The sequence below is a fragment of the Lepidochelys olivacea genome (assembly GCF_965140295.1).
Source record: "Lepidochelys olivacea isolate rLepOli2 genome assembly, chromosome: 7".
NCBI classification, from domain to species: domain Eukaryota; kingdom Metazoa; phylum Chordata; order Testudines; family Cheloniidae; genus Lepidochelys; species Lepidochelys olivacea.
The window spans coordinates 115,779,318-115,804,591 of record NC_140417.1 but is presented as its reverse complement, the minus strand read 5'-3'; the positions used below and the strand labels follow the sequence as shown (position 1 = coordinate 115,804,591).

The 25,274-nt window shown below is 42.9% G+C and overlaps 1 protein-coding gene across 3 annotated transcripts in view; it reads left to right on the top strand.

The window, feature by feature from the left end:
- The first annotated feature begins 5,711 nt into the window (after positions 1 to 5,711).
- Positions 5,712 to 25,274, top strand: part of ACSL5 (acyl-CoA synthetase long chain family member 5) — a 41,517-nt gene continuing 21,954 nt past the window's right edge. For 2 of the 3 annotated variants that reach the window (XM_084635280.1, XM_084635278.1), the window contains exons 1-3: positions 5,712 to 5,847; positions 23,162 to 23,349; positions 24,101 to 24,209. In XM_084635280.1, coding sequence (XP_084491406.1) covers positions 23,194 to 23,349; positions 24,101 to 24,209 — 265 coding nt within the window. In that variant the 5' untranslated portion in view covers positions 5,712 to 5,847; positions 23,162 to 23,193. Of the gene's footprint in view, positions 5,848 to 6,956; positions 7,093 to 23,161; positions 23,350 to 24,100; positions 24,210 to 25,274 lie in introns of those variants that run through there. The other variant, XM_084635279.1, reaches the window with a different exon arrangement.

The window sequence follows — 25,274 nt, the reverse complement described above, 5'->3', positions numbered from 1 at the left end:
TAGCAAAAGCCACGGATAGGTCGTGGGCAATAAACAAAAATTCACGGCCCAGCGACCTGTCCATGACTTTTACTATAAATAAACTGACAAAAACTTAGCAGCTCCTGGGGCTCCGGGGCGCTGCTGCTCTGAGGGCCCCCGGAACACCGCTGGTCTGGGGCGCCCCAGGTGCCGACAGCTAGCCCCTGCCCGGGCGGCAGGGGCTGACGGCCCCCAACCCCCTGCTGCTTCAAAGCCCCAGGGACTGCTGCTCCGAAGGCCCTGGGGTCAGCCACACCATCCGCTGCAGCTGCGGAATTCACGGAGGTTGCGGAAAGTCAGGGAATCCGGGACTTCGGCGACCTCTGTGACAGAATCGCAGCCTTGAGCATAATGCATGAGCCTCCAATGCCTGAGCTGAAAGCAAGCTCACCAATTGCTAGCTGCCAGTAGAGGGGGACAGAGAGCCACACCAAGCAGGGAATCCGGGACTTCGGCGACCTCTGTGACAGAATCGCAGCCTTGAGCATAATGCCTGAGCTGAAAGCAAGCTCACCAATTGCTAGCTGCCAGTAGAGGGGGACAGAGAGCCACACCAAGCAGGGAATCCGGGACTTCGGCGACCTCTGTGACAGAATCGCAGCCTTGAGCATAATGCATGAGCCTCCAATGCCTGAGCTGAAAGCAAGCTCACCAATTGCTAGCTGCCAGTAGAGGGGGACAGAGAGCCACACCAAGCAGGCATGGCTTACAGTTGCACTAGCTCTCGTTCAGCTAGCAGGACTGTGTGTGTATGTAGGAATTACACACCTAGCTTGCAATGTAGTTGTAGCCTAAGCTCAGACTCTTTCTGGCAAGGCTGGCATTAGAGACTTTTCCGTTCCTGCATAGCGCCTCAGTCCTATGCCCTGTTCTGAAGCCTTCACTAGCCTCTCATGCTGCCCTGTAGAGCTATTTGCTGTGGTTCAAGCCATTGAGCCTACTTTACTGACACTTTTGATAGAAAACCTGCAGCATAACTCCACCGGAGCATAGCAGAGGGAGAGAATGGAAGACTCTCAATAGCACAGGGTCAATTCAGTGAATTCAGAAGTGGCATCTCCAGTCGTATACACTAGCATTGCTAATCGACAGCCAGATCAGAGCAGCACATCCAGGAAGCATACAAAGTGACTGTAAATATTCAAATATGTGTGCAGCCTAAACGACCTGGGCCGTTTAACGATATGTCTAACTTTTTATGTTTGATGTAGCAAACATAAAAAGATAGACGGATAGAAAGATATTACTGGTTATAAACTATTGGCACCGAATTAATGTTACTATGAATCAGGCAATTATCGCTTATTTAAGTGGATTACGGATTAGTCTTTTATTGTTTAATAGCCAATTGCATTTTAACAGATTGCACAAGACTAATAAAGAAAAGGCTAAAGCAATGTGCTTTCTTGCCTATTAAACATATATATAGGAGTGAGGGATTAAACTTCAGCCCTATGCACTAAGTAGAGATCTAAAGGTCATTACATCCTACCATCTTGGGCTGATTGCACAAGCTCATCAAGACAGCTGGTCAGGAAATTTTTGAAAAACGTGTTTTTTCATCAAAATATGCTGTTTCATCGAAACCAAAATGGTTTATGGAGACCTGCTGATTGCAACACCGTTTGCAACGCGAAGGTTTCTGTGGTCCAGGGTGGACTCTTCCGTAACTTCCAGAGACACAGACACAATTTGAAAAGCTTGATGTTTTTGATCTGACACCAATCATTCCGCACAATTCCATTTTGCAAAATATTTTGAAAGATTTTGTTTCCATTCCAATGTGGAAGTAAAAAAAAAAAAAGTCAAAATCTCAAAAATCAAAACCAGAGGAGTTGTCTGGCAGACAGTTCTACTCAGCAAGGATGGGACTGGGTCTGGAAGTACTTTCTTTCATAATACACATTTACAGTAAGAGCTCTACAGATGGATACATAGCCCATCGTCTGTACTACAGCCGGATGAATGCTGGAGGACATTCAGTTGGCTTTTTAGATGCAGTTTCCACAGTAGTGCTCTGACCCCTAGGTTCATGCTCCTCTGTCAGTCAAGCTATCAAATTTTACAGGCAGAAATTTCACAGAGGGCAAGTTCTAAAGTTGCTTCCACAAGTCTTGGACAAATTTTGAATTCTTATGCTCATTTAAATATTCAAGGTGGAATTGGTTCCTGTCAGGAAACATAAATAAAACTATGTGATTTATATCACCAATCACAACTAGCTGCCATAGGCTAAGTCACCTAGGCAACAACATTACCACTGGTCCGCATTCACAAAGCTGCCTAAACCCTCACCCCTACCCACAGCTAAAGAGCAGCTCAGAGCCCTAGCTCAGCCTAAAGCCTCAGAGGCCTTGAGAGATTCTCAAACTAGGCAGGGGAACACAGCAGGACCTGATCCTGTAAACATGCTCTGAGTGCACCTAAGACCTTGCACGTGTCAGACCCTGCAGCAAGAGGGTCAGATGAGGCCATCGATGGATGTGGTGGCTGCCCCACACTGGTACAGAAGACAGTTGTGGGAAACCTAGAACAAGTGTGAAAGAGGTATCAGGGGTGCGAGCAGGAGACAGAGGGACGGTTTCAGCTGCTAGTGCACAGGCTAGCTAAGCGCTGACCTGGCTTAGTGACCTAACTCCATGAGAGGGTTTGCACCTGACAATCCAGAGCAGAGGGAGTCTCCCATGCCCCTCTCCTTTCCCTGCCATTTCACGCCTGGTTACAGGGCTGAATTAAAGAATTTTGGAGCCCTCTGTACTATGGGAATTGGGGGTCCTCCTACCTTCCCTATCCTTGGGGTTGGGATCAGATCCTGCCCCAGGGGGCTGGGAGACCTTAGGGAGATTGGGCCAGGTAATAGCCTTAGGGGGGTGGGAGGCACTGGGGTTGTCCGATCCCCAGGGGATTGGGTCCTGCCTGTAACTTTGGGAGGCCCTGGAGGATGGGAGGGAGAGTGTTGGAGAGTGAGCCCACCCCACACGCAACCAACGTCAGCTCCAGTCCTGCGTGGCTAACCCAGTTCCCTGTTCTGGCCCTTTGGTTCTCACTGCAGCATGTAAGTGAGGCCCTGGCCCCATGACATCCCCACCCCCCCTTCCTGGCCTCTGGCTTTCCCCCATCCCAGTCATTGGGGTCCCCCTGAGATGGGGACCCTGTGCAAGTGCACATTGGTTAATCCAGGCCTGCCTGGCTTCCCCCTCAGATTGCTGGTTTTGAGGGTCCCTTCCTTAAGTATCTGTCTGTCTGTCTGTCCCAATGCATTGTATAGGGAGCCTGGGTGCTTACCTTGGGGCTGAGGATTCCCCTAGGGGATAGGCATGAGTAATGCCTAAATACCTTTGAGGATCTGGGACTAAGTGCCTAAGTCACATTTAAAAATGGGACTTAGAAACCTTAAGCACTTCTGAAAATGTTAGAGATAGTGCGTCTTAGGTCACTTGTTCAGTGCTTTAGAGTTCAGCTGTTGACCGGAGGACACAAGCACCAGCTGTGAGGCAACGTTCAATCAGGAGCAACGGCGCACACGTACAGTACACTTAATAACTCTGCACTGCAGAGTCTCAACTTAGAAGCATTTCAGTGTTTGCAGATATGTCCGTTTAAAGCTGCTTTCAAAAGGGAAACTGGCTGGATAATTGGTAACTGTTGAGTCAGTAATTCAACAAAACACTTGATCCATGCAAGGCCCAATCTGCCTGATTAAGGGATGACAAATCCACAGTTCAGAAATGCTTCGACTTCCTGGGCCATGTTAGTAGTGAATTTATCAATGGTGTAGGTTGATCATAAAACAAGTCTGAGCGGGTGTAAGGTCATAGTAGAGGAACGAAACTTGCATTGATTTGGCCCTCAATGGATGTACAAAGGCCAAAGGAAAAAGGGTGTTGAAGGAAAAGTAATTATCAAGAAAGTGTAAGATCAAGTGTGTGTATGTATGTATGTATGTATATATATGGGGTGGGGTGTAGGCATGGGTAGACTACTTTATCTTTTTGTTAGTACTTTTTCTGCTATGCTCTTCCCCTACACCTCACACCTCCATGTAAGATACTCTCAGTCCAGATCCTGAGCATAAATCAGTATACAGTAGCTCTAATGAAGTTGATGGAGCTACGCCAATTTACGCTGGCTGAAGATCCCTGGCTGTGCACCCCCATGAAATACCATATAACTCTGTCAGTTGCACATGGGGATATAAGAGGCAAAGTAGTGTTAAGTTATGCTATTATGCCACCACTGAATTTGGCCATAGACTGCTGTGAGAGTTGTACTTGCTTACATCAGGCTTGAATCTTACCCATATTTATTTCCTTTCTGCTCAAAAACTCCTATAATTTTCTCAATAGATTAACATACTACAGTGAGTGCAATTACATGAGAGAACTACCCTCATGCTGGGCAACAGTCACTCAACTTTTAGGAAAAGCCTCTCTAAGGTCTATCGTGGTATTTTGGATTAAGACTACCCAAGGCCTTAATGAAAAGGGTCAATATTGGTTCACTGGTTCACATTAAAAATAAAAGACATAGATGCACAAGGCTGCAGCCAGGCCTGAATCAACATGAAAACTGTACTATTGTAATTTGTAACGCTTCAAAAAACTCTGCTGCAATAATGGTTTAACAACTTACACACAACATTGTTGTTTCTGGAGCCAACCCCAAAATCACTGACTGAATGGGACACCTGCTTGAGTAAGGACTCGGGATTTGATCTGTAGTGTTTCAAGCTATTAGAGGTAAATCCTGAACCAGTTCTTGGCTTGAGTAACCAAACTGGGCTCTGACAAACGCACGGACATGGTGGTAGGCCCTTTCCCCAGGCTCTGAAGCAGTTACACAGAGGATATATCTATCTGTACGTAATGACCACCCATCACCATAATATCTGAGCACCTTACCATCACAGCACTCCTGGGAGGTAGGGCAGTGCTATTATCCCATTTTACAGGGAATCTACGGTAAACCAGGGAATTGAACGCAGGTGTCACTGGACCACGCTAACACTCTAAGCACTGAACTGTGCTTCCTATCTACAATCCAAGACTGACGTGACCCACTTACATAGCACCCCATGCTAGTGGGGAAAGATAAGGAACTCCACAAATCAGCAAGTCCTTGGACCCTACTGTGGCCATGGCGCCTCCATTCCTTGCGCACTGCTGAAGTGGGAGTCCCTAGGGACCAAACTCCCTGCCAAAGAAGTGCACTACCCCATTGATTAGCAAAACTGCACAGGTTCCACCGCAAAGGGAATCTACACCTCTGCTCAGGCAGGGGCAGGATTTGCCCCTCCCTGAAATGTCTTAGAAAGACTCTTCTCTAATGAGGTTGTAAAGGAGTAGGGTATTATAATCTGGTTGCCCTGATCACAAGCATGTAAGAGGGTCCCATTCTGAATCAAGCCTCTCTTATTACATATCCCAAGCACTCAAAACAAATGAAAGCCCTATATAAAGCATGAAGCTTTCTCTGGGCTGGTGTTAGCTTTTCAGGGTGTGCTGTTCCTTTGTAAAGCCATTGCGTAAGAATTGTATGTTTAACCTTTTGTCTAAATTGACATTTCTAACTGGCTGAAATTACTGCTCATAATTAATCAGGGACAATTACTGCCTTTGAACCTGTTGCAATGCCGGTTCAAAGGTTACTGAGGAGCGCTGTCAGCTGTTTATTAAAGCAGCACTGTTGATTATTTCAGATACAGTCCTGCCCCAGGAACAGTTTGTGAAAAGAACAAGCCTTATACATCCACTTGGAGCTGTACAGCAACCTGAGTAGGACATAAATCCCACACAATATATCGTGTCCCTCTCTTGGGAAAACAAGGTAAGCTCTGTAACATTCTTTCTCCTGATTGGAAATGATGATTTTAAATTCCTTTATGGAAGAATTTTAAAAGGGATATTAAAATAGTAACAGTCCCCTCCGTTCTCCCATGCAAATGCAAAGCTCCCATAACAACACGCAATATATGTTGTTAAAGGCGAGAGCTGAGTGATTACTGGGCTGTTTAGATTTCTGGGTTTATGAAAGGAGTAGTGCTGAGGTCAGAAGCAGCATGCAAGCCAATCCCAGGAATACTAAATGCCGGAGGGAGAGCTATCAAATAAGCTTCCCCTTACTGTTGCAGTCTTGAATGTGAAACCTGACTCTAGTCTGGGTTATAGCCACATTTTTATATGTTTGATGCCTTTATCCATTCAAAGGCATAGTGCATACCTTGCCACCATCCAGATCCAAGTTTACTCCTGACCTCCATGCAAACAAACTAGCATTCCTCCAATTCTGTTACTTAAGTGATCAGAAATGACAGATTTTGAAGTTAAGTGATTGACAAATCCATGGACTAGATTATCTGAAAAGATGTGTAGCGTCTAGTCCAAAGGGACCCTGATCTTTGACTGGGGTTCAGAGGTGCTATAATAGAAATAAATAATCCCTCAAATTTTTTTTTTTTTTTTGAGCATGATACAGTGTAAGGTGCCTTTCCAAACTGACAGTGGCACCAAGATGGTACGGAAACACAGCTTCCTGCAATAAATACTTCGCTTTTGCTGAGCACTGTGAATATGAAGATCTCAAAGAGTCTGACAAAGTATCATTATCCCCAATGAGCAAGGGGGAAACTGAGGGACAAAATGAAGCATTTTGCCAAAAATCAACTAGCAAATGAGAGGAGAACTTGGGTCTCCTGAGTCCGAGCCCACTGCATCACACTGCCATCTTTGAGCAATGGAATAACTGGTTTCAATAGCAAAACAAAGTCCTTGTGCCTATCTGTTTTTATACATACACAGCAGTGATAGGCACCATAGAGGAGACCCATTATGATCTATTTTCTTAAATATACAAACCAGAATGGATTTACACAACACGTGGTTGTTCCAAGTGCAAATGATTGACAAGGGCAGGGGAATTACTTAAACTTTATTTCCAAGAGACGAGACAGAGCTAAATCAACACATGCACACACCTCAGAACACTCACTAAAACTTAGGAAAGTCCTACTCCAGATCTGGAATCACCTCCGAACACTGGTGTGGCAACAGTACAGAGGGAACTGTGGACTAAGTGAGTATTTCTTGCTTATTTACATACTCTATTTGCTTTAGGTAAGTAGGTAACTTTGCCACCTTTGGACAATTGCCCTGTTTCCTTGTGTAAAAGCTCATCCTAACCACTCCTCCATCACAAACACTTCTACTGGGGGGAGGCAGTCAATTACACAGCTGTTCTCAGAACATAGTCTGCGCCACTGATTTGAATTACTTACAAGTGGGTGTAAGTACAGATGGGTTTTTTTTCATTTTAAGCCCATTAAGAAGGCAAGAGACTGAGATTTGTGTACTTGTGCTTCTGGTCCACTTTGTCCCTTTGAAAAAAGTTGTTAACTGGAGTCAGTGAAGCTTGTCCCTCCTTTTCTGAGAGCTGGATTTGGCTCAAACCATGTTTGTTTTTTAAGCTGGAAAGTCATCATGAAAAAATTAATATGAAGTCCCACAACATTCATATCACTTTCTTACTCATTTGCTTTTAATAAACACTCCATTTTCTGAATATAAACGCACCTGAAGTGGCATCCAGGAAACATCTAACATAGAAGGCCTGCTTTTCCTATTTGAGCATATATACCTGTGTACTGACTGAATTCGAAGGAGCAGCTAGTGCTGGGCAAAACTGAACATGGCCAAGTTTCATACACAAAACAAGCTACATTTGAGATACGCAACTATTCTTATACTAGAAATGGGGAAACAGAGGGGTTAAATTACTTGCTCAGTCACACAGCAAGTCCATGAGAGAGCCACTTCCCTGTTATGTGCTTTAATCACAAAACATCACCTCCCCCTTCCCCAACAGAAAGATTAATAATGGCCCACATCTGTGCTGATTTATATCTAGTTTAGCCCCATTGAAGTCAAGGAGTTTGTAGGAGATACATTTAGGGAAAGACTATGTACAAAGTTGGTGTATTAAGACAGTACTTACAACAGTGATTTCTTTTAAGTACCTTGAGCCAAATCCACAGCTGGTGAAAATGAATAGCACAGCTCTGAGTTCAGGATCTGATCTCTGGGCTTAAAGGAAGAGCACTAGGTGAAGTATAGCCACCAAACCTACAACAAACAGCTGTGCTGTTCCCTTACCTTTAGGAAGGGAAGGAGTGTCAGAGGTGTCTACAGGCCTTTAAGAAAAGAGAAACCCCAAGGATTTCTCACATGCAGAAAGGCACTAAGGGGAAGAAACCCAACTTCACTCTTTAAAATCTTAGGGTCCAATTAGCTACTACCTTATACCTTGCAAGGTTATTTATATTTGTGGGAACAGGGAAACGATCACCAGATCAGAATATTAGCACCCTACACAGGTGTAAGCAACCAAAAAAAAACCAACAGCAATAAGGAAAAATAATAGCATTGAGCAAAGGATATTCTAATAGAAAGGATTCTGTTTTTTAACCTCACAAACAGTAGAGAAACCCTATTGTATCAGCATACAACACTAGAAATACAGAAAATCCCTAATACTAAAAATACAACTGGGCTTTTATTAGCAAAAACAATCTCAGAAAGTAACAACTGCATCAAACTCTCAAGTTTTGACCTTTAAAGTCTTTCTTATCTTTCATCTAGTCCTTCAGAAAGGTACAAACTCAATCTCTTCCCTGTAATTATCTAGAAACCACTATGTTCTCCAGCCTAGGTTCACTCTTTTATAAGATCCTTTCCCAGCATGCTCTTCTGATTACTGGTTATTTAAACCTGGCAGAGACAAACAGTAGCTAGTCTTGAAGTATGTGTTATGGTGTTCTATAGGTGACTGTAACAAGTAGCTAGTGCTGTTCTTCTAGAGGTAAGTTTTAAAGTTTTTTTTGTTTTCCTACTTTCAGTTCTTGAGGTATTAGTACCTTTTTTCATTAGCAGTATTTTCTTTATAACTATATTAAAAGGTTTAATTTATAAGTAAAGTAAATATAAATTTATTTCCTTTACTATTAAAGGGTGAACTTCTACTTGTGGCTATGTGTAACTGTAAAAATATACTTTGCTCTAAAGAGCTACTATCCCTATGGATAAACTTAAGGGTGCTAAAAAGTGCACAGAATAGGTAAAAAGACCTTAATAACTCATGAGTCTAAATAACTGATACTTACACAAGGAACTGAGCAGTAGTAACTATAAGCAAGATGTTTAACCACTCTAATTTGGTTTCCCCACTAATAACACTTCTCTGCTTTCTCTCCCTTTCTACTTAAGGCATCAAATAAAAGGATTCAGAGTAACAGCTATGTTAGTCTCTATTCACAAAAAGAAAAGGAGTACTTTTAGCACCTTAAAGACTAACCAATTTATTTGAGCATAAGCTTTTGTGAGCTACAGCTCACTTCATTGGATACATACTGTGGAAAGTGTAGAAGATCTTTTTATATACACAAAGCATGAAAAAATACCTTCAAACCCCACACACACACTCACTCACACACTCTCCTGCTAGTAATAGCTAATCTAAAGTGATCACTCTCCTTACAATGTGCATGATAATCAAGGTGGGCCATTTCCAGTACAAATCCAGGGTTTAACAAGAAGGTCTGAGGGGGGGTAGGAAAAAACAAGGGGAAATAGGTTACCTTACATAATGACTTAGCCACTCCCACTCTCTATTCAAGCCTAAGTTAATTGTATCCAATTTGCAAATGAATTCCAATTTAACAGTTTCTCGCTGGAGTCTGGATTTGAAGTTTTTTGTTGTAATATTGCAACTTTCATGTCTTTAATTGCGTGACCAGAGAGACTGAAGTGTTCTCTGACTGATTTATGAATGTTATAATTCTTGACATCTGATTTGTGTCCATTTAGTCTTTTACATGGAGACTGTCCAGTTTGACCAATGTACATGGCAGAAGGGCATTACTGGCACATGATGGCATATAACATATTGGTGGATGTGCAGGTGAACAAGCCTCTGATAGTGTGGCTGATGTTATTAGGCCCTGTGATGGTGTCCCCTGAATAGATATGTGGGCACAGTTGGCAACGGGCTTTGTTGCAAGGATAGGTTCCTGGGTTAGTGGTTCTGTTGTGCGGTATGTGGTTGCTGGTGAGTACTTGCTTCAGGTTGGGGGGCTGTCTGTAGGCAAGGACTGGCCTGTCTCAAGATTTGTGAGTGTTGGGTCATCCTTCAGGATAGGTTGTAGATCCTTAATAATGCGTTGGGGGCTGAAGGTGACGGCTAGTGGTGTTCTGTTATTTTCTTTGTTGGGCCTGTCCTGTAGTAGGTGACTTCTGGGAACTCTTCTGGCTCTATCAGTCTGTTTCTTCACTTCCGCAGGTGGGTTTTGTAGTTGTAAGAATGCTTGATAGAGATCTTGTAGGTGTTTGTCTCTGTCTGAGGGGTTAGAGCAAATGCGGTTGTATCGCAGAGCTTGGCTGTAGACGATGATCGTGTGGTGTGGTCTGGGTGAAAGCTGGAGGCATGTAGGTAGGAATAGCGGTCAGTAGGTTTCCGGTATAGGGTGGTGGTTGTGACCATCGTTTATTAGCACTGTAGTGTCCAGGAAGTGGATCTCTTGTGTGGACTGGACCAGGCTGAGGTTGATGGTGGGATGGAAATTGTTGAAATCATGGTGGAATTCCTCAAGGGCTTCTTTTCCATGGGTCTGGATGATGAAGATGTCATCAATATAGCGCAAGTAGAGTAGGGGCATTAGGGGACGAGAGCTGAGGAAGCGTTGTTCTAAGTCAGCCATAAAAATGTTGGCATACTGTGGGGCCATGCGGGTACCCATAGTGCTGCAGATCTGAAGGTATACATTGTCCCCAAATGTCAAATAGTTATGGGTAAGGACAAAGTCACAAAGTTCAGCCACCAGGTTAGCCGTGACATCATCAGGGATAGTGTTGTTGTTGGCTTGTAGTCCATCTTTGTGTGGAATGTTGGTGTAGAGGGCTTCTACATCCATAGTGGCCAGGATGGTGTTATCAGGCAGATCACCGATGGATTGTAGTTTCCTCAGGAAGTCAGTAGCTTCTCGAAGGTAGCTGGGAGTGCTGGTAGCGTAGGGCCTGAGGAGGGAGACTACATAGCCAGACAATCCTGCTGTCAGGGTGCCAATGAGTCACTAGTGTACAAAAGGCCCTTTAATGTATTTAGAGTACTAAATATTAACTACCTATTGAATCTATTTACTTAATGTTGACAAGTAGGTGTAAGGATACTTATCACTACGTATTTTCCTGCTAATAGCTCATCTTAACTAATTAGCCAATTACAGTTTGTATAGTAACTTCTAACGTATCTATGTGTGTGTGTGTATATATCTTACTATATGTTCTAATCTATGCATCTGAAATGGGCTGTAGCCCATAAAAGCTTCTACTCACATAAATTTGTTAGTCTCTAAGGTGCGACAAGTACTCCTGTTCTTTTTGTGGATACAGGCTAACACTGCTGCGACCCTGATACCTTAAGAAGCTTGACTATCTAAAACTGGCTAAACAAGGCCTAATTAGTATATAGGTGACAACCAAGAAAGATAGTAAACTCCTTCTGACTAGGAACCTTAAAGGGAGATCACCTATATTGGTGATTACAGAATAGGACTGATCAGAAGACCTAGGTTTTGTTCCTGACATGTTTTGCTTGAGATTATATAAACAAATCTGTCTAGCCCCTCAGGTTTCTTTGTCTACATTATAACCATGTGAGTAAAGCACTTGTCATTGGTATAACACTGAGTCAAAAAGCTTTAGGACATCAGATTAAAAGGACCCTTAGCCTTATTTGAGCAATACTGCTTGGAGTTGTCTCAATTAGTCAAGGCCCAGAAATCACTGCCATCTAAAAGGTGAAGTGGTGTTCACAAACTTCAGAAAGGGAATACTCTCCTGAAGTTTTGATTTCTGCAGTAGAGAAGACAAATGAATGACCTTCAAAGAACATGAGTTATAGCTGAGAGCTGGCCACAAGGAGGGTGTGTTGTACCAAACTCTCCATTTTGAGAGTAAAATGACATATCTGAGAATAACTCATGCATTTCTGAATGCCTTGAAGGTTTCTTTCCCTGGTTGTAAGCTTACTAAACTGCTAGACAGGACCCTGAGGAAAGCAATCCATGTTAAACATGAGGATTCCTTCCCCTGCAGCCACCCACCCCACTACTCTTTTATGCTAGTGCAACTCCAAAAATGTCAGCTGTACTCTTCCTGACTTTCATGTGTGTGAGGAGAATTGGGGCCCCTCTCATCCTCGGAAAATATTTAATGCTTATGTTGTATTTCATGTGTCCAAAATGCCAAAGTAACTAATTTTCATATAACATCTAGGAGGATAACTTATTTACCCTATTTCACAGTTGGGAAAACTGAGCCAGTAGGCAAAATGACCTGCCTTTGATAGCAGATACAACTAGCAATTGTTCAATCACAGCCTTGTATTCCTCCAACCAAGCCACTCTGCTTCTTGCTTGTAGATTTCCTCTCTTCTATGTGACTGGCTGGATATTGAAAACCTAATAGGCCCAGTCAATCAGCTGAAGGAAAGTCTAATTTTCTGAAGCAGGACTGAGCCCTAAAAGGGCTTTAGGACATCAAAGGCAATTGGCAGTGAACTTACTTTGGAATGAGCACTACTGCTATCACTTGTAGGTGCAAATAACAGTGATGGGTACCCATGTAGGGCCACAATCCTTCTGTTCACCCTCTTCTCACCCTTTTCTAGGCATGCCAAATGGCCACCATGAGTAAAACTCCTATGGTGATAGAATCATAGACCTGGAAGGGACCTTGAGAGGTCACCTAGTCCAGTCCCTTGCACTCATGACAGGACTAAGTATTATCTAGACCATCCCTGACTGGTGTTTGTCTAACCTGCTCTTAAAAGTCTCCAATGATGGAGATTCCACAGCCTCACTAGGCAATTTATTCTAGTGCTTAACCACCCTGACAGTTTAGAAAATTTTCTAATGTCCAACCTAAACCTCCCTTGCTGCAATTTAAACCCATTGCTTCTTGTCCTCTCTTCAGAGGTTAAGAACAATTTTTCTTCCTCCTGAAAATTTATGTCCGCTCTCAGTCTTCTCTTCTCCAAAACCCAATTTTTTACAATCTTCCCTCATAGGTCATGTTTTCTAGAACTTTCATAATTTTTGTTGCACACTCTCTGGACTCTCTCCAGTTTGTCCACATCCTTCCTGAAATGTGGCACCCAGAACTGGACACAGTATTCCAGTTGGGGCCTGAGTAGAGCAGAAGAATTACTTCTCGAGTCTTGCTTATCACACTCCTGCTAATACATCCCAGAATGGTGTGTGTGGTGGGTGGCTTATTTTTTTTTGCACCAGCGTTACACTGACTCATATTTAGCTTGTGATCCACGATGCCCCCAGATCCCTCTCCATGGTACTCCTTCCTAGGCAGTCATTTCCCATTTTTTATGTGTGCAACTGATTGTTCCTTCCTAAGTACAATGCAGTACTTTGCATTTGTACTTATTGAATTTCATCCTATTTACTTCAGACCATTTCTCCAGTTTGTCCAGATCACTTTGAATTTTAATCCTATCCTCCAAAGCACTTGCAACCCCTCCCAGCTTGGTATCATCCACAGACTTTATAAGTGTACTCTATATGCCATTATCTAAATCAATTAAGATATTGAACAGAAACAGACCCAGAACCAACCCCTGTGGGACACACTTGTGCCCTTCCAGCATGACTCTGAACCACTGATAACTACTCTCTGGTTAGTCTCTAAGGTGCCACAAGTACTCCTTTTCTTCTCTGGGAACGGTTTTCCAACCAGTTTTGTACCTACCTAATAGCTCCATCTAGGATGCATTTCCCTGGCTTGTTTATGAGAAGGTCCTGCAGGACAGTATCAAAAGCTTTACTAAAATCAAGATATATCCCATATCTACCACTTCCCCCTAGCCACAAGGCTTGTTACCCTATCAAAGAAAGCTATCAGGTTGGTTTGACACTTTGTTTTTGACAAATCCATGCTGACTGTTACTTATCACCGTATTATCTACTAGATGTTTGCAAATTGATGGCAGCAACATCTCACTTTGCAAATGATCCGCATCTCACTGATATGTGCCCAATAACCTCTTAAAGGTGCCTATGAATTCAGTCCTGGTCTCTGACTTCCAACTGAAGAGAATATAATAAGAGGTTGTCCCATATACTGTATTGCATCCCCATTCCCTGTGGTGCCTATGCCACAGGAATCCACATATCCTCTGATCTTGTAGGCCATAGGGTTCACAGATTAACCCTTACCTCTACATGGCTAAAGATAACTCTGACCACCTGCATTGCCCTCTTCATTAGATTTTTTTTTCCCCCCTCCCTACTATATCTCCACCCCTCAGTGGTTTTTTCTCCTAATAGGATAAATCAACTCTAAGTCGAACTTTCAAATCCACAATGAGTAGAAGCATACAGCCTTATTTGCTTTAACTTTCCACAGAGCCTTTGGAAATCCTTTAAAAAAGGAGTAAGGTGCAATTAAAAAAAAAAAGTAACCTACAGCCTTGAGTACAGCAGTGCAACTGGTACCACTGTAATAAAACTGTTCTGATAAAAGGTAAGCCTTTGCACTCTGATTCTGGTGCACATTATCCCTGACCATTGATCAGGCTCAACAGTCCTGTGTACCTTGGTGGTCTATCACTCAGTTAAGCAAGACAACTAGCTGTGACCAGATTGAGGGGTACTGGCAATGCCAATTAAAGTGGAATTTGAGCAGCTGAAGCCAATGAGTTCCAGGTGCTCAATGTTGCAGGATGTGACCCTGCATTCATGACTGTCTCACACACATGATGTATCTACTCACATGCCCTTTTCTCTCTTGTGGGAGAACTGCCTCTACTGGACTCTAGGCTCACTACTAAGTAGAGGATTTGATTTCAATGCTATGTATTCCTGGTTGTCTTGGCATTTATGGCCCAGACTTGACCCTTGATACTCCATGGTCCAGATCCTGGCTGGAGCTGGGCAACTCCTCTGCTTCAGATCCGCAGATGATTAAGTGAATATGTAAGGAGAACTGATTCTCTCACTGTAAGGTGTGGGGGATGACCTCTGGACATTAGCAGTGTCTTCAAGAGTGACAGGCAGATGGATGAGGGGACTCTAAAGAGGCCACATACCCCTAAATTTTTATTCCTGGGGAGACTAGTCAGTTGGCTTGAAGATTCTCTTCTCCCAGCCATCCTGTGGATCAAACATCCCAGTGATGCAATCATTAGGTGGGCCACAAGGGATTTACAGCTTTCTGCTTCTGTAAAACACCTCCTAATCCCTATGTCTCTTCAAAAATCAAGATGGGGATGGGGGGGGGCACAATTTCACTCCTTCTCTAGTCTCTGATCTTTGTCCAGCATAGTTAATCTGGCTCTGCCTTGGACTGTTAGTGAAGGTGAGAAAGCAGTTGCTCAGTGAATCAATTCTTTACATTTTCTGTTTGAGTAGTAAATAACAGTTGAATCAGGTTAGAGTTCACTGACTAACCTAGATGTTGGCTCTCCGAGCAATTTAGACTCTAATGAAACTGCATGCACTTGGCATCTCAGGACACAGTGCTGAGATTGAGATTTCTTTGGTGATAAACCTGTTAAAGATCAATTTTTAAATGAACTTTAGCACACTTTTTCAGCATGGTGCCTTACTGATGACAATAGTTAGCAGGTGACTGTTGGGAGGAGGATCATGAAGGCAGTGAGCAGATGGCCTTGCTAGCTTCCCATCCAGATAAAATCTCTAACAGCCCACATTGGTCAGTACATGCTAGAGGGCAGAACCCCACAACAGGACCTGAAGAGTTGGCTTGTTTCTTCCCTATCAAGGGGCTGCCTGGGACCAATTTAGTCCCTTGTACTAGCTAGATAAGCCACTTGCTCTGGAGCAAGCTGGAGAGCAGGAAAGTGCTAATAGGCTCCAGTTTGCCCTGGAATGCCCCAGTGTCTGAAAACTAGGCTCAGAATGTGGATTGTATATCTAAAATGACTGTGGGCTGCAACAATTAGCTATCAGCCCCACCTATTTAACATTTCCTGATACTTCCTATTATAAGATGAAGCTTGGCAGTGTTTTAAGGAACTGAAAAATAACTATTTGAGCTGAAATCTTCCATGCCAGATGTCTGCCTGAAGCTGTTTTTTGGAAAGTATCAGCTAAAATCAACTTTCCTCAAGGATAAGGCTAGAGGAAAGTTTGTCCATATGAAACTCTGAATCCTTCTGTGGGAAGTTATTTCCTATATGCTCTGGAGCAGGGACTGCTCATTTAGCAGGAGGGGAGTGGTAATGGTAGGGACAGGAAGAGGCCTATCACATAAAAATATCATCAAATGTGACCAAGTTGTGAGCTTTTGGAGAAATTGCAGTTGGCACATGCTCAGATGCCACAGTTTAGGCTCTGAACAGAGCATGCTCCAGCTTGGGATTATGCAGGATTTTCCTCACTATTGCACTTGTGGGATGCTTCAGTCATGTTGGCTCTAGACACTGGAACTGAGATTCTGTCTGCATAACCTCCATAGTGTAGACAACCTACACCAACAGAAGGGGTTTTTTTCTGCCAATGTACACACCACCTCCCCAAGTGACCACAGCTATGTCAGCAGAAACATTTTTTCCACTGACATAGTTGTGTCTACGCTGGGGACGGTACATTGTAATAGCAATGTTACGGGTGTAGCTGTTTTCCACATGTACCTCAGCTAGGTGTAGGCAAGCCTCAGAGCAGGGGGCCTGTCTCTGCTTTCATTCATTGCCTCTTCCTCCCCATCCCTGATGAGCCTTCAGGCTCCAAGGAGGAAGAAGCTGCCTAAATTGAAAGTGGAGGGACAAGAGCTGAACCCAGAAGCAAAAGCATGGGATTAAATTGGGAAAAGGAGCCTGTGGGAAGGGGAAGACGTTAATTAGAGGCTGGGAAAGGATCCTGGGATTGCAAAGAACTGGGCTGAGGTGAGGCAGAGATCTGACAAGAACTAGGCTGGAGGGGGAAGAATGGGAACTGGCCCTGTGTGTGTGCGGGGGGGGGGGGGGAGGAGAAGACTTGGAGAAGGGGGACTGGGATGTGAGTATGGGAATGCTTGGGTGGGGGTGCAAGAGATGGAGCTGTGAGGGAACTTCAACTAGTGGGGCTAAGGGACAGTCATGAGAAGCTTGATTGGAGAGTGGGCTCCCTTGATGAGAATAGGGTTGGGGCAAGGAGCTATGGGTGGAAAAGACAAGACTGGTACAGGGCAGAAGGGGTCAAGTTTAGGGGAATGGACAGGCATTTGTTCCCACTAGACACTCTCCACAGCCTGGAATGAAATGTGTGAGAGTTCACCATTCCTTTGCTTTCAGCAAATGTCTATAAAACCCACTGGCCAAGTGTCTCATCCCCATATAGTGCTAGTCTAGAGGATGACTGCATACCAGTGCTACTATACAGTATTCCATTAGCTTAGCAGAAGTCTGTGTAGTGAGACTAAAGGTCCTAACCATGCTGATGGCCCATGTGGGTGTCAATATGATGTTGCAATGGAGTTTGACTTCCCTTAATGTGGTTTGTGTGTAACTTAATGTTTTCATGCTTCTTGTTAAGAAAACTAATAAAGTTGCAAAGTCCAATATCTGAAGGCTAAATGGCAAAATTAAGGTTGTCCATAATGTATGGTGATGCAACTGAAGACTGTAGCATAAGCACAAAGGGACTGAATTAAGGTTTTTGAAGTAAATTCCAGAATTAAGGCTGCCTGCATGCTCACAATCTAGGTGAGTAATGGGGTAAGAACATTCTCAACTACAACAACCAGAACATACAAAACAGCTTATTGGCAAAGTGAATTCTGGGCTTTTACCTTCCTCTGAAACCTTATTGGCCATGACCAGAGAAGGTGGATGCCAGTTGAGGTGGTCCAGATGTCTGACTTTCATACAAGATATGAATAACACATGTAAGAAATCAACTGCTCCCAAATAAGTGTCTTGGCATCCATACCAGCTGATCCTCTAACTTCCTTTTCTTGGATTAGGAATGGGACAGGGTTACCTGAACATCATATTGCCCACTTTGGGGGGTTATTTTAATCTCCCTTCCTACTTTGACTAATTTACAAGGAAGCATTAATCTCTTGGATTGAAATGGTAATTGTTGTATCTAGAACTACCACAGAACACCACTTACTCAGCTTTGCTAAATCCTGCAGTTGGCATGATCAAGCTGTCTCCTCAAAGGCAGAGGAGTGAATTAGACTAATGGGACACAGAAATAGAGGAGCAGTGTTGGGACATTGCGAACATGATGTACATATTTCTCCCTTTCCTGTACATGTAGCTATGATGTATGTTAATAGGAGTGAAGGTTGACCATTAAAGATGGTGAGACCTCAAAATGCATGTACATACATCCTTGGGTCAAACACTGACAGCCTCAAGACTTTTCCCTGAATAAATACCACTGTGGGAGTCCACTGGTCTGTTATCTCAATCACTTGGTCTTTGCAATCCTGTAATCTCCTGCCTCTAACCATAAGGCAACAGGACTAAATCCTGCTCTGTTAAAACCCATGTAAAGCCACTGGCTTCAGTAGGGTTGCCTAGTCATAAGCAAGAGCAGAAATTGTGCTACAACAAGACTAAAACCCAGAGTGCCCTAGTTGAAGTGAAGGTGTCTGAGAATGAACTGCCAAAAGGATTTAAAAGCTGTAAACCCCCCTCCCCCTCTTTTTTAAAATAGGGAACCAAATCAGTTCCTCTATAGGCCAAATTTTGCTCTGATTTACAAATCATGCAGGGGCCACCACTCCTGAAAAGGAGCACAGAACTTACTACTGTAAGGTGAAACTTTCAAAGGTGACCAGAGGTGCAGAGTAATCTGCTTAAGATGCATTGAACCTGGCTCCTCAAAGTGCTGAGCACTGACCACTAACTGAAACCAGTAGCAGCACAGGTGTTTGCCATGGGTGGAAAATCAGATGCCAGGTGTCTCAACGTATCTAAAATGGCACATAGCATTTCTGCTGCACATCTCAAGTGGCTAGTAAAACAACCTGGTGTAAACAAACAGAAGCTGGCTTCATATCTCAAACTGTATCTTAAATACATGGTTCAAAGAACCAGTCAATATGAACTATTTGTCCTAGGTCAGACTTGGTACTGGGAGTGTTCTGTTTCAAATATGCCCAGGGAATCCCCTACTTCCTGTCTGGAAAACCAGTGTAATGGAAATAAACTAAATGTGTATTTTGGACTAAAACATAAAAATGGCTAGGGATAGTAAATGTAACCTGAAGTCTGACAGCTTATGTTTATGACCCAAAATAAAGCATCAATTCCTGTTACCTGCCATGTGCTTCTTTCAGAAAAGCTTTAACAATCAACAGAACTGACTTAACAATCCTTTAGTTAAGGAAAGACTGCAGCTGTGGGCTCCTTCTAATTAGCCTTTGTGTTCACTGCTAAATAAGTCTGTACATGCAGGAGAACTAACACCTCAATTAGATGTGAACGAGGACACAATTATTTCCAGGCTGTAGAAATAAGAACATTGGGGCAAATTTATGCCTGGTGTGACCCAGCTAACATCCTTTGTTTAATGCCAAGGATGAGTTTCAACTACAGTAAAACCTCTGTTACAAACACCTCTGGAATGGAGGTTGTTTGTAACTCTGAACAAAACACTATGGTGGCTCTTTCAAAAGTTTACAACTGAACATTGACTTAATACAGCTTTGAAACTTTACTGTGCAGAAGAAATATTCTGCTTTCCCTTTATTTTTTTAATAGCTTGTTTAACACAGTACTGATTTGCTTTTTTTGTCTCTGCTGCTGCCTGATTGTGTATTTCCAGTTCCAAATGAGGTGTGGTTGACTGGTCAGTTTAACTCTAGTTTTTCTAACTGAGGTTCTACTGTACAATTTTAAGATGTCAGTTGCTTGTTTTCAAAATCTTTACTCTTTGCAAAAAGGAGCAATTCCTAAGCACAGCTGGTCAGAAAACTAACTTCTGACACTTGTCCCAAATAGGACAAAGTCAAAACACCTTGCAAAACCAAACCAAATGAAACACATCAGCCTTATTGGAGTAATTTGATATTATCCAGATAATGTGCTCTTGTCAGAAATGTACTTCTGTCCAATTTGATATTTCAGTAAAACTTGATAACTGGTCTGTCAATTTTTTGACCAGCTCTCAGACTAAATATTTGTATTATCATAGTAACTAGCAGCCCTAATCCTGGACCAGGGCTACACAAATGCAGGGGGAAAAGGGGATCCCTGCCCCAAAAAGCTTACAGTCGGAGTATAAGACACAGGCAGACTGCCTCAGGAAACAATGGGACAATATTACTCAGCATGATCAGCTCTGGTCTGAGCATCCCTGTAGCCTAACTGAAGTCAATATTATATTCATACTTAACAATTTCAAAGCCCTTGTTCTGTCCTAATTTTCACTTGATCGATCTCCAGTAGTTCATGTAACATCTGACCTTCTCCCCCCCCACACCCCCTACCCCAAAAAAGTGGGAGAAGCATGCTATTTTGGAGCCTTGTCCTCCCCACTTTCTTTCAGGAGCCTGCCCTTTCTCCTCCACTCGAGACATTTGAAAGCAGGTGGGCAAAAATAGCATGAAAAAGTGGACTTGGCACAAACTTGTGCCACGTGTACATTGTGATCTTTTACATTTTAAATAAGTTGGTTTGGGAGGCGGGGTTGTTGGTTCTGAAGCATGTTTCAGGAAATCCAAAAACTGACAATTATGGCACATCCTGCCCTGCTCATCCTTTACTAGTCTCCCCCCCCCCCCCACATAAGACTTGGCTAAAAGATACTAGTTCAGTTACTAAACAGAGTGAAGAAAATACATTTGGGGAAAGGAAACAATCCTGCCCATGATCAGAAAACATTAGCCACATAGAATGAGAAATAATACCTACTTGTTGGCAAAAACCATGGCATCCCCTCTATTTGAAGCTACCAGGAAAACAGCATTGTACTCTGGCACTATACAAAGACAAACATGGAAACTCAGAACTAGATCTAACATCCCAGTGATTAGTTGTGCTTAAATCCATGGTTATGGGCTGGCCCATCATAAAGATAGGCAGTACCAGCAAAATTCCAATTCAGATGTGGATCTCATACACCCAAACTCAGAACTTGGGGTATTCAGATCTAGTTTGCTGTTACACTTAAGAGGCACTGGAAGTCAGAATCCAGATCTAAGTTTGATGGGAACTGCAATAAGGGGTCTGGTTCAAGCTCATGGCTAAAATAATACTTGAGCAAAATGCCTAGTTCCAGGCAGCAAACTTGGTCAGCTCATTTTAAACACAACATGAAGTTAAGGGTTGAATCAAGAACAGGAACTAAATTCCTTATTCCCATTAGTCTTACCCCCAGGTCCATCCTTGTCAGGAGCTATGGATGCACCACATTCTGAATCACCTACAGAAAGCTGTCGAGACATAGCCTATGTCTACACTACTGTTGGATTGATGCACCAGGTGTTGATTTTTAGCAGGTCTTCACTCGACCTGCTAAAAAATCAATGGCAGAGTGCTCTCTGGTCAACCTAGCAGTTCACTGGGAACAAGAGGAGCATGGTGTAGAGACTGCAGTAAGTCGACTTAAGCTATGTCCACTCCAGCTACATTATTCACATAGCTGGAGTTGTGTAACTTAGGTTGGCTTACCACAGTAGTGTAGACATAGCCATAATCTACATAAGATGCATTTTTGTAATAGACCCCAAGATGAGAGTACCTAGCCTACACATAAGCAAAGAGCTGAAAAACTATCCTTTCTGCATCCTATATTAGAGGAAAGCTTCACCTATTTTACCATTTCAATAGCCTATATTTAGGGCAGTTCCACTTTCAGTTCTCTTCCCCCGGTACCATTTCTGAAACAGAACTCTGCCATATTTAGGGTTTTCTTGTGGTGGTTCCTCAGTCTTCCTGCTTCACTGATACTGTTTTTACAGAAAGCTTCTATGCTCTACAATGTGGGCATCATGCACTACTTATGCATGAAACAGGTGGCCAGATCTTGGCTACATGTGAGATCAAGATGTAGCTCCTTGGCATTTCAGAAGTGTACTAATTTACTAAACAAATACCTCAGTAACAATTCTTTTGTGGTTTTCAGGACAAGATTATATCAACAAAAATGACCAGACTTGGCATTTTTCCTGTAGAGGGAATAGATACTAACTGGACAGCTATTAAATGTTTCCCTTGTTTTTTAATGCAAAGATGAAATCCACAAGGCAGAGCAGTGACCATTTTAACCTAATGTAAGATGATAGGTGTTGGGGACAGAAAGGGATAAAACTTCTAAATCCATATAGCTGCTCAAGAATATCTGAGAACCTGCCCTTCCAATCTAAAATACCTTTTCTCAGTGATAGGGAAAAGGAGTCTTCATCTAGTCTCTGCCTCAACCCTCCCCCACTCCTAGCCATTTGCCTTCCTTGTCCCTACTTCCTTCTTAGCAGCTACCTTTTCTTCTTCTTTCTTAACATGCAAGAATGCTCTAGCAACCGGCATCAAAGGAAAAACCTACCTTTGACTTCTTCCCTTCCACTCGTGTGACTCCCATCTATCCTTAGTCCTTTTACCACTGAACTCCTTCAACAAGCAGCTTCCAGCTCTTGCCTTTCTTCCCCTCTCATTGTTCAGTCTAGTGCTTCTGCTAGATCACTGAAAGATTTTGGGGCAAGATCTGACTAAACTTCAAAGCCTCTAGCCCCTCCAAATCTTAACACTTCCACTTCTTTCAATAGTGGTAATCATGCAGTCCTAATGATACTACTTCTTCCTCTCAACCTCCTAGCTTCCCCCCCCCCCATTTAAAGTTCTTGATCTTCGTTCCTGAATGAGGAGTCTATTGGTGTTCACAGTGGGTGGAGTAGGCTTACTGGATGGGTGACTTGAGAACTAGACAGTGGACCTACAGCATTGCATAAGCATGGTGTCAATTACATACTGGATGAGGGGGTCTTCAAAGGCAACCCACTTAACTGATTCATAATACTTGGCACCCATAGCACCTGTCTAAACATCTTGCATTTTATTTTGTACTTAAAATTAGCCATTCACATTAATCAGAACACTCTGCTGAACCTTCTGTTTCTCTGCTCAGGTCCAACACCCTGGTGGTGCTGATCCAGCACCATGATTTGGATACTTCATTTCTTGTTTTCACCACTCCCAACACCAGCATTGATTGGCCTTATTACTCTTGGAGCTACAATTTTCTTATGGGTAATAACCAGACCAAAGACCATTACACCTCCCATTGACCTGAACAACCAGTCAATAGGAATTCAGGTAATGCTTACATTGATTAATAAGCAAAATGCTTAATTCTTTTTGACTTTCAATGGGATCTAGCCACAACTGAAAACTTTGCCATAGGTGAATGAGTTTTTTTTTTTAAAAAAAACCTGTTTTTGTTTTTATATGGGGGCTAACTAAAACAAAAGACTTAAATTAGGGGAATTTCTTTCAGTCCTCCAATCAGAGATCTGGCCAGACTTCTGATTTGATGCCTAAACTTTAGGGGAGTAGGAGCATGAAAGACCTTGGGTAAATCTCAAAACTCTCAATCCACTGTTCCTTTAATCTTAATAGGGGGTGTGCTGTTAGCTGTGACCAAACCAGCACCATTTTAGATTACTTGAGTGGTACCAGTGGCAATTACTCAATTTATTGATGAGTTCATTGAAATAGCTATCTGATAACATGTCCGTCCTGAGGCTAAAATAAGTGCAATATTTCAGAATCTACTAGTTGTGTAAACACCCTGGCTGTCTGATTATAAAGGAGGATGAAGTAAGTTTACCTGAACTTACAGTGGCTTTCTAGTGTTGGAGACTACAGTGGATGGATTAATCAGCAATGAACAAGCAGACGTTTGGGAGGAATTTAAACCCCCCTAACTGATCTTAGGCTTGTGTGTTAAAGCTCCCCCCAAGGGGTTTTGGGAGAGGTTTGGAGGAGGAAGTAGCTGCCTGTCACACACCTGACTTTCAGTTCACTGCTCTGCAACAACGCTTACAAACATGTGCTCTGACCCTAGGGAGGTGCCCGAAGAAGTACTTTCTTGCCAGAGAACAAGCTGCTTAGTTATTACTATGAGGATGCCAAAACTCTGTATGAGGCCTTCCAAAGAGGACTCCATGTGTCTGGTAAGTAGGATATTGTTCTTAATCATCTTGGTCATAAGAAGTAAATGTTTGTTCCAGCTACACAGACTTGAAGCCAGAAGGGATGTTGTTGTCTAGGCCCAGCTAAATTGTCCTCTCCTCTTCTGGACCTTCTCTAGGAGAGGGTTCTAACTGTGCATAGATTGAATTCAGTCTGAGGTCTGTGGCTCAAGATTGTGCTTTAAATACAGCACACCAGACATAAAAAGCCTGGCATAGTAACACATTAAATAAAGGAAAATCAGTAGACTTCCCAAGTCAAAGTATCCAAATAAACAGTATTGCATCTTTCCTAGCCCTTCAAATGGCTCTCAAGATACCAACACCTCTCTATAAACTTATTAGATCAGACCATCTCAGATCCTTTGATATCCTGCCAATGTAAAACTGCCTTCAATAGACTGGACAAAAGTCTTGTCTAGCCAGGCTAATTCCACAGTCCAAAGCAATGAAGATTCCATCACTTCTCTTGGAAACATTTGGCTGTGCTGTAAGAGATGAATCAAGGCTTTTCCTGATCAACAAAATCCTTTTTTAGATTCACCACTGGTGTCTGCTTTCAGGATACTTGGCCACTATTGGGGGGGGGGGGGGGGAGTGAAATTTTCTAGTGTTAATGCAGCCTATGGCTCATGAATAAAGCCTTGGGATAATACTATGCTAGGAAAGAATTTTTTTTGTTGCTGAACAAACTAGCCCATTGCACAAGGTACAAAAGCAGTGTAAACTATTCACATGCAATTGAGTTCTGGAAGAAAAGCCCTTCCAGTCACTTCAGTTTCTTAGCTAGCTGTGCACCTAGTTGAGTGGGAAATGCATAGTGCTCATTGAGGCTCAGGGCACGAGCCTACGGTTTCACATTAACCAACATGAGTGGGTGGAATTGCTTGTAGCTAACTGTGTGCAATCAAAAAGCCCTCTTTGTTTGAAGGTGACTTCCAGGTTTGCTAACTGAAGATCATATCCTAAGCTTAAATTTCAATGTCTCTCCATCCTAGTATAAAGGCAAGAACCTGAACTCTAAAACACAGAGGATGCCATTATTCT